This window comes from Lactuca saligna, chromosome 3, assembly GCF_052625555.1.
Source record: "Lactuca saligna cultivar CGN05327 chromosome 3, ASM5262555v1, whole genome shotgun sequence".
Classification (NCBI taxonomy): Eukaryota; Viridiplantae; Streptophyta; class Magnoliopsida; order Asterales; family Asteraceae; genus Lactuca; species Lactuca saligna.
Window position 1 is genome coordinate 181,323,944 of NC_136419.1, and position 9,347 is coordinate 181,333,290.

The following is a 9,347-nucleotide window of genomic DNA, read 5'->3' on the forward strand; positions in this document are numbered from 1 at the left end:
TGGCACCCTATTGAATTTGAGTTTTATTGTATGGAGCTTGGTGGAAGGTAAAAGTATTATGGCAATGTATGAGACTAGAAGAAGGATGAAAAAACAACCGCCAAATTTAACCTGGATTCGATGGCCAAAGTAAATTTAAAAAATAGACCATTTTTTTAGTAATTTAGTTTTAAAGTTAAATTGTTTTAACAGTTTTTCTTGAAATTAAGTCAGGGTAACTAATTCCATATCTCTTACTATAAAAATCAACCGTTTGACACCCAGCACCAACTGATACCTGTATGAGTACCCATTATATTGTTTAAAGTTCTATTGGTGTGTGTATCTCAATCTTCATCTATTTGACGAAAATTAAAGAAAACAATTTATTGTATATAACTAATTTACCAATGTTATTTTTGCTACTTTTTACATTTATTGGAAATCCAAGAGATGGGAAAACTTGTATATAACTAATTTACCAGTGTTCAGCGACAGATTTGTCGATGACTAATACTTGATTTTACATAGATGAAGCTTCTAAAAGGATACCAATCTTCAGTGACTTATTTGTTTCTCTACTACATAATGATTTAAGAAAACATATGAGAAGTTTCATAACAAAAAGGCATTTAAATATATTCATCACGATGAATATAGGGAACATGACAAAAGCAATAATTAACATTGAAAGTACACTAATATCAGGTCTTCATCAACAGATTTGAAACTTGATGCATTGTTGGCCTTTCTTGTGGATTTGAGTTCAAACATGATCTTGAGAGATTGAGTACTAAATTAACTTGTTTCTCAACTTGTGGTGAAGGAAGTGGAATACGACTATCTCCAACATTTGCTAACACCAGATAATCAGTAGACAATGTTGGTAGTTCACCAGGATGCTTTCCCATGATCACTTCTAGTGAAACGATGCCAAAGCTATACACATCGCATTTCTCGGTTGCCACCATCGTATAAGCAAGCTCTACATCCAAAAAAACATCAAATAAAAACAAAAAAAAGCTATATCAACCCCACAAGATTGTAACATAGATACATATATGTACAAATACTTATTCATATATATAACATGAAACTTAAGAAAATGTAGAGCTAACATCACAAAATGATATTACCTGGTGCAATATAACCATAGGTGCCTGCAATTGCGGTCCAATTGGATGAGTCTATCTTTAAAAGCTTGGACGTGCCAAAATCAGAAATATGTGCCTCATAATCAGAATCAAGAAGGATGTTGGCTATGGATATGTCTCTATGAATTATAGGAGGTGAGCAATCGTGGTGCATATAAGCCAAACCATTAGCTACAGCCTTTACAATATTGACCCTTTTCAACCAATCCAATTCTTTTGCTAAGATATCGCTTCTTAAGATTGATCCAAGGCTTCCCTTTTCAAGGTATTCGTAAATCAAAAATGAGTGGCGGGCATGGGAGCAATATCCATAGAGTTTCACTATATTTCGATGCCTTATGTTTGTTAATGCACGTATCTCATTAAAGAATCCATTATGATCAACATTCTCAGATGATGAGTGGAGTTTCTTGACAGCTACCACATTGTTAGGTTGTAGCTCGGCTTTGTAAACAATTCCATATCCTCCGGTCCCAATACAATATGCTTCATTAAAATCGTTTGTTGCTTTCAAGATATCATCATACGCTACTTTTCCGTCAAAACTTGTAATGGAGAAATAATCATCACTTTCTTCTTCCAATGGTTTTTGTGGAGACTTTTTCTTTTGTTTTTGATAAGCAATGAAGCCACACATGAATAAACCAAGTAATATTGCACAACTAAGAGGCAACATAATTACAAGGATGAGCTTATGCTTAAACGGATCCTCTTTCTTCTTAATAATATGACTTGCACAAGCTTTTATTCCTGTAACATTTCCACACAAACCTGGATTTCCTTTTATGGACGCATTCAAGAAGTTGGAACAAGGGGGAACTCGACCTGTGAGTTCATTGTAGGATAGATTGATATCAATCCCGTTAGGTAAGCTTGTAAAAGCATTAGGAATAGACCCACAAAGTCTATTGTGAGACATATCCATATTCTGCAAATTTTTCAAACTTTGAACTTCAGATGGTATCTCCCCCGTGAGCAAATTATGAGATAAATCAAGTTCTATAAGTTGACCTAATTTACCAATCTCAGATGGAATTTTTCCACCGATCTTGTTATTACTAAGATTTAGTTCATAAATGTGTGACCACTGACCAATACTACTTGGTATAAACCCATTCAATCTATTTGTGGATAGATCGAGTTCAAGTAGTTCATTGAATGATCCGAGCTCCGGAGGTATATTACCTGAGAGTTGGTTATCACACAAGTACATATACAACATACTTTTCATCTTCCCAAACTCCTTTGGGATCTCACCAACCAAATGATTTGAAAATAGAGCAAGCCTTTGTAGTTGAGTTGAATTTCCAAACTCAGGGGGAATAGTACCACTAAGGTGATTGTTGCCCACCTCAAGAGTAGTGAGAGACTTCAATTTTCCAACCTCATTTGGAATGGAACCTGATAACATATTCTCATCGAGGTGCAAAATCTGTAGATTGCTCAGGTTTGCTAGTGATGAAGGAATAGAACCACTAAGTTGATTCGACGACACAGCAAGAGCAGAGACACAATTCAAATTCCCAAGTTCGGTAGGAATGGGACCAGATAATATATTCTCATGGAGCAACAAAATATGTACGTTGCTTAGGTTTCCTAGTGAGGAAGGAATAGAACCACTAAGTTGATTGTTGCCCATCTGAAGATGAGTGAGAGACTTCAAATTCCCGAGTTCATAAGGAATGGGGCCAGATAAATTGTTGCCATGGAGGTGCAGACTCTCAATGTTACTCAGGTTTGCTAGTGATGAAGGAATAGAACCACTAAGTTGGTTGATGTACACCGCAAGATCAGTGAGAGATTTTAAATTCCCAAGTTCAGTAGGAATGGGGCCGAATAATTTATTCTCATTAAGGTACAGAGTCTGTAGGTTGCTCAGGTTTCCTAGTGATGAAGGAATATAACCACTAATTTGATTGTTGCTCAACTGAAGATCAATGAGAGAAGTCAAATTCCCAAGTTGGATAAAAATGGGACCAGATAATTTATTCTGACTTAGGCACAATACCTGTAGGTTACTCAGGTTTGTTAGAGATAAAGGAATAGAACCACTAAGTTTATTGTAGCTCATCTGAAGGTCGGTGAGAGACTTCAAATTCCCAAGTTCAATAGGAATGGGTCCAGATAATTTATTTTTACTTAGGTACAAAAGTTGTAGGTTACTTAGGTTTGCTAGAGATGTGGGAATACAACCACTAAGTTTATTGTAGCTTATGGAAAGTTCAGCAAGAGACTTCAAGTTCTTAAGTTCAATAGGAATGAGACCAGATAGTTGATTTTGAAAAAGATAAAGGAACTTCAAAGATGTCATATTACCCAATGACGAAGGAATTGAACCACTAAGTTGATTGTTGCTCAACTCAAGATCAACGAGATGCTTCAAATTCTCAAGTTCGATAGGAATGGGACCAGAGAGTTGATTTTGGTCAAAATAAAGAACTTTCAAAGATATCAAATCACCCAATGATGAAGGAATTGAGCCAGATATATTGTTTGAGTCTAGGTAAAAGATGGTTAACTGGTGCAAGTTTCCTATTTCAGATGGGATTACTCCAGAAAACTTATTCTCTGAAAAATAAAGGTAGACAAGTTTGGACAGGAGTCTGATTTCTGGTGGGATGGGGCCAAAGAAGTTGTTCATAGCAAGATCAAAATACGTAAGATTGTGTAGCAAAGAGAATGGAAATTGGTGGAGTGTACCTTTCAAGCCAGATGAACTGAGGTTCAGCCCATGAATGCTCCAATCAGTATTGCAAACTACACCAAACCAAGAAGTGCATGGAACTGATGCATTGGATTTCATAGGGAGAGGAAGCCATGAAGAGAGCAAGGAGTTGTTTGGGATTTCGAGGCTTTCTTTCCATTTGAGAAGAGCATTGGCTTCCTCCAAAGAAGCATAAGTAATAGTTGGTTTGGGGAAGAGTGTAATGATTAGTAGAGTTAGAGAGTAGAGTAACAAGTTTGAAGATGGCATTATTTTGCTTAATTTGTTGTGTTGTGTTTTGAAAAATGATGGTTTGTGTGTATACTGATTTATACTTGAGCTACCAATTTCCCTTACTTTTCGTTTTGCCTTATTGGAAAAGGAAAATTTGAGCAATGTCATATTTTTCGACATGATGTGTCTTCTTCTAGAAGTCAATGACTCTATGTCATATTTTCCCACAAGAAGTGTATTTTACTTTGAGTGGTATTTCTCATAGAAATTTTAGAAAATAACTGAAAGTTGATAAAGAAATTAAAAGGTCACTTAGCAAAAAGACAATGATATCATATGTCGATCATGGAAATAGAAGTGAAATTGTGTGTAGTTGATTCTGAAATCAAACAAGTCAAGATTCTACTATTATTTCCAATTACAGACCAGATTAATATAAAGAAAAAAAACAGAATTTAACTTCATAAATCGAAAACTTAGGACTGAAAAAATTACATTAAATAAATATTAATGGAACAGGGACAAAAGGGCTTAGTGTGTGTTTTATGCTTATGCAATCAATGCTTTTTAGTGGATGACTATGTTAATGGGTCAGTGGTATGTTTTTTAGTGGACGATTTGTTAATGGGTCAATGGTAATGGTATTCCTTGAACGTGTGAATGGGAGGAAAAAAGATGATTTAGCATAATAATGTCTTTTTTTTTTAATGAATATCTAAACTATGTCTTATACTAAAACCAACTAAAAATGAAGATAATTAAATAAAAGGTGAAAAACCAACTACTTTATTATACATACACATAATTATTTTTTGGAAATTAAGTAATTTAACCACATTTTAGTTGATTATTAATAAAAACTAGTATAAGTGTCCATGCTTTGTATGAGTCCGAATGGTTTTTGCTTTTTTTTTTTTTTTTAATTATGTGTGTGTGGGTAAGATAATAGCCATTAGGAGGCCTTTACTTCACTACAAGAAAATTTCAATTTAGCTACGGAAAAATGCTACAAAATCATATTTTGTAGCTATTTTGCTACGAAATATACTACAAAATGATTTTCCGTAAATTTTTTGTTACGGAAATTTGTACGAAATAAAATTCCGTTGCAAAGTTAGAACTAATTACGGAAAATTGTTACGGAATTGTAATCGGTAATTAGTTTACTATCGAATTTGCTACGAAATTAAAATATATAGCTATTTTGCTACGAAAATTACTACGAAACTAAATTCCGTAGCTATTTTGCTACAAAATGATATTGCGTAGTTATTTTGTTACGAAATTTAGTTATAGAATTGAATTACGTAGCTATTGTGCTACGAAGTGAAATGTCATAGCTATTATGTTACGGAAATTACTACGAAACTAAATTTCGTAGCTATTTTGCTACGAAATTTAGTTATGGAATAGAATTTCGTAGCAATTTTTCTACAAAGTGAAATTTCATAGATATTTTACTACGAAAATTACTATGAAACTAAATTTCGTAGCAATTTTGCTACAAAATGATTTTCCATAACTATTTTGCTATGGAATTTAGTTATGGAAACGATATCCATAACTATTTTGTTACGTAATGAAATTCCATTGCTATTATGCTACATAAATTTGATACAAAACTGATTTACATAACTATTTTGCTACAGTGGAAAAATCCATAGCTTTTTTGTTACAAAAATTTCTACGAAACTAGATTATGTAGCCACTTTGCTACATAATGAAACTTCTTAGCTATTTACCATTATCCTTAATGTTTTTTTTTAAATATTTGTAATTCTTTTTTCTTTTAATTTATAAAAATAGAAAACACACCCCACATTTACCATAACCACCACCCATCCCGCTTTCACCTACGCTTTCTATTTGAACATGTAAATAATAAGAAAAAAATGTTCATTGTTTTATTTGTAAAGAAATATAAATATAAATATGATTTTTTATTATAATATTTTATTGAACAATAAAACAACATACATTTGAATCATGCATTTTCTCAACCTAAACTTATTAATACATCCGGATTCTTCATTTTAACATTCAATGAAGGTAAAAGTTCTTCAATGCAGGAAATCATAGCTTGAAAATAACCCTATAAAAAGAATTAAATAAATGAATAAATAACTTAAAAAAGTTGTATATATTTATCAAATTTATGCTCCCCTTGTCTTGCAAAGTCACCTTTTATAACATACATACCAGATTGTATTTAATTGAAATTTCTAATGAAGCATTAGATTTTGTAAGTAAACATGTCTTTAGTACGACTTAATTCAAAAAACAAAAAAATAATGAAATTCACCAAAAAAATAAACGAAGTTGGGCTTATATATTTCCTCTTTAGAAGCGGCTACGTGATATGTAAGCAAATGAATTCTTAGCGCAAATTGGTAAAATCACATGACCAAATTATACTTCCTCCCCAAATCAAACATTTAACCTTCCGCCGATCACATCTCTCCATCTCTCAACTTGTCGCCGTCCTCAACCTCCCAATTACGCTGGTCGCTGATGCTAACAAGCAATCTCTTTAATCCTCCATTTATATAACAATCCGATTTCAAGTGGTTTTCTTTCTAATCTTCTATCATAAACTACTTTCCCATTGGTTCAGAATGCTCAATACAAAAGAATTTGCTAAAAAATCTCCAGATCTTTGACTGCAGTCGGGATTTCAAACAAGAAGGATACTACAGGTTTGCCATCCATCTACTTATCTATTTGATTAATTCTCATAGGATGTTGCAGTTAACCTGTGTTTATATTGCATCTATGTATGTATAGGTTAATCATAGGCGGGACTTTTGCTCATTATTTTGCCCTATTTCCTCATTCGTCATTCTGCGGTTTTCCCCAGTCTCAACTAACGCCATTATCGACCGAACTTCACTCTATAGGGAGCTTCTCTCACTCTTTTTTGATCTGTCATTTGGCGCTTGCTCCATCAATCGGTAGATTTTTCTCGATCATCTTCCTCCCTACCAGGTAACATTCTTCTCTTTTATGTTTCCTCCATTTTCTCCTTCTATCATCCAATGACCTAAAGGATCTGTTGATCTATCCATTGAATTTGAGGCGAGTTAATGTTATGTTAATTCTACCAATCCACACACGCAGCTGGATTCAAGTTTTTATTAGTGAATTTGATTGCATTTAATGCGAATTGTGGATTTTGACTAGATAAATAATGAATTATTGATGCAACTTTACTGTCTGAGCATCATAGATTAATTAAGTTAATTTACTTCAAGTTACATCATTAACCTTCATAGGTTTTATACTCATGTACAAGTACTATATAAAGAGAGTTATGGATTAATGTGATCTAGTATTTCTTTATAGTCCTTTTTTATGTTTTGTACACGAGTTATGAATTTTAATGATCTTGCTTAAACTATTCTAATTTTTGTACACGAGTTCAACTTGATCATAGTTCTGTCAAGGTCTAGATGATATTCTCTCTTTTCAATTCATTTTTTGATTTGTTTTATTTGTTTTTCTAGCGCAAATCTTAGCTTTGCACTAATCACTTCACACAAGTTTTAGGATTGAAAGACATACGATTTCTTTTATATACTAATATTGTAATACATAGTTACCAAAAGAAATACATTAAAAATGTGTCAAATTTGAGCAAGTAGATAATAACCGTTTACATTTTCCACAAATCATCAATCAAGTCTTATGCTTTTATTTTCAACTAAATTGTTAGGTCTATTGATGGCAATCAATACACAAAAGGAAATGAATAAAATAAAATAGAGAATTAAAGTGTAAAAAGAGGCGAAAGACCATAATGCCCCGAGATGGCAAGTATTCCACCATGAAGATAAAGTAAACAAATGATGTTCACTCAACCCAATTTTGGTTATCTTTATGGAATAATGTCCATCTCTAACATCTGAGATAAAGTGATACTTGCCATTGATTTTAAAATAGTGTTTGAAGTGAGTTGCTTATGGTTTTCTTGAGTTTGCAAACATGCTTTTTAATGAATAAGTTTTATTATTATTTTTTATAAGCAAGGTTGTAGGATTTGTGCATATCTTTGTTAGATGACTATGTATCATCTTTAACTTTCTTATGTCAATCTTGTTAGTCTATTAACATCTTGTGTGAAATGCACTTTTTCTGCCTATCTTTGAACTTTGATGAATACATAGTGGAGTACTTGTATTTTGATATATAAATTATTATAATGTTTATGTTGATAACTTTTATAATGTATCATTGGTTGATAGGGGCTTTACTGAATTAGGAGATTCTACTTACCAACAACTTTGCAATGAGATCACATTTCATTTAATGATTGTTCCAAACAAGTAAGCAACACATACTTCCTTATTCTCGTTTGTGAAAAAGACATAAATCCCTCCTCACCCTCATCATTGAAAAGAAATTAAGTTGATGAAAGTTTCTTCACAGGTCCTTGCATTGGAGTCTATATTGAGATATGTTCAAGTACAGGAAAAGCACAAGCTGCATCTGGTAATTTACATACTACTACTCATATTATACTTTAGACCCTGCAAAAGACATTAATGGACCGTTTAAATGACCTGCTTAGTAACAAAAAGTATCAATTTTTGTCAAGGTACAAAATTCTTGTATAATTGAGGCTATATTTCCATTGATTGAATGTCTAAGTGACCCCTGGTATCACAACATCATCCGGATAACATTGGTATTACACCACTACTAAAAAGAAACAACACTCAGGCACTTCGAGTTAGCTATCTACATCAAGTAATGTTTGTGATTTCATCATTAAATGATCATTTATTTTGACTTAATGTATTGACTAGAATATATTTTAATATACTTTCCTTAGATCCAGAAAACATATCCAAGGTATCATATTGACTTAGTTGTGATACCGGAGGAAAATATCACAAATTAAAAAGTCGGTAGATTTACAATCTACTAGGAAAACTGTCAAAGTAAAACAAAATGGATTTCATACAAAAGATTGAAATTTAATCAAGTTGATTTTGTAAATTTCATTTTTATGATATTTTCAACTTTAGAGCATATATTCATTTTGCAGGTTTTGCCATTTTGGTCGAGCATATGTGGCTATTTGTGTGTACACCGCGGTTCAAATTTAAACTGTTGACTGTATTTGTAATTAATATTCAGTTTTGATGGTTAGATACCCTTGTAGAAGAATTTTTGATGATATATTTGTAAAATTGATGTAACTATTAAATTCATATTTACTACATTTTTATATATTTTTATGAATATTATAATTGAAAATTTTGGATTTTGTTGAA

General features: G+C 32.4%; 1 protein-coding gene and 1 long non-coding RNA gene across 3 annotated transcripts; one reads left to right on the plus strand and one right to left on the minus strand.

The window, feature by feature from the left end:
• Positions 1 to 656: 656 nt before the first annotated feature.
• On the minus strand, positions 657 to 4,107 carry LOC145036220 (uncharacterized). Its single transcript, XM_078984682.1, has 4 exons — positions 3,574 to 4,107; positions 3,224 to 3,429; positions 1,116 to 3,151; positions 657 to 964 (listed from the first exon to the last, which is right to left on the minus strand). Exons 1-4 carry the CDS (start codon positions 4,105 to 4,107, stop codon positions 684 to 686), a joined length of 3,057 nt encoding a protein of 1,018 aa, XP_078840808.1. The 3' UTR covers positions 657 to 683.
• A 2,324-nt stretch (positions 4,108 to 6,431) lies between these two features.
• On the plus strand, positions 6,432 to 9,347 carry LOC145037569 (uncharacterized). 2 transcript variants are annotated; one of them, XR_013678911.1, is made up of 6 exons: positions 6,432 to 6,767; positions 6,856 to 7,056; positions 8,313 to 8,393; positions 8,497 to 8,559; positions 8,666 to 8,817; positions 9,119 to 9,347. It is a non-coding gene; the product is annotated as an uncharacterized LOC145037569 (long non-coding RNA). The 2 variants fall into 2 exon arrangements; XR_013678910.1 differs by lacking the exon at positions 8,666 to 8,817.

Excerpts from the sequence above, each read along its gene's own strand:
- LOC145036220 (XM_078984682.1), bottom strand. The coding sequence starts at position 4,107 with ATGCCATCTTCAAACTTGTTACTCTACTCTCTAACTCTACTAATCATT. Across the intron at positions 3,152-3,223 it reads ATTGAACTTGGGAATTTGAA|TAACCTACAGGTATTGTGCC; the intron begins GTCTCTCACCGA and ends AACAAACCTGAG. Across the intron at positions 965-1,115 it reads CTATGGTTATATTGCACCAG|AGCTTGCTTATACGATGGTG; the intron begins GTAATATCATTT and ends TTTTGGATGTAG.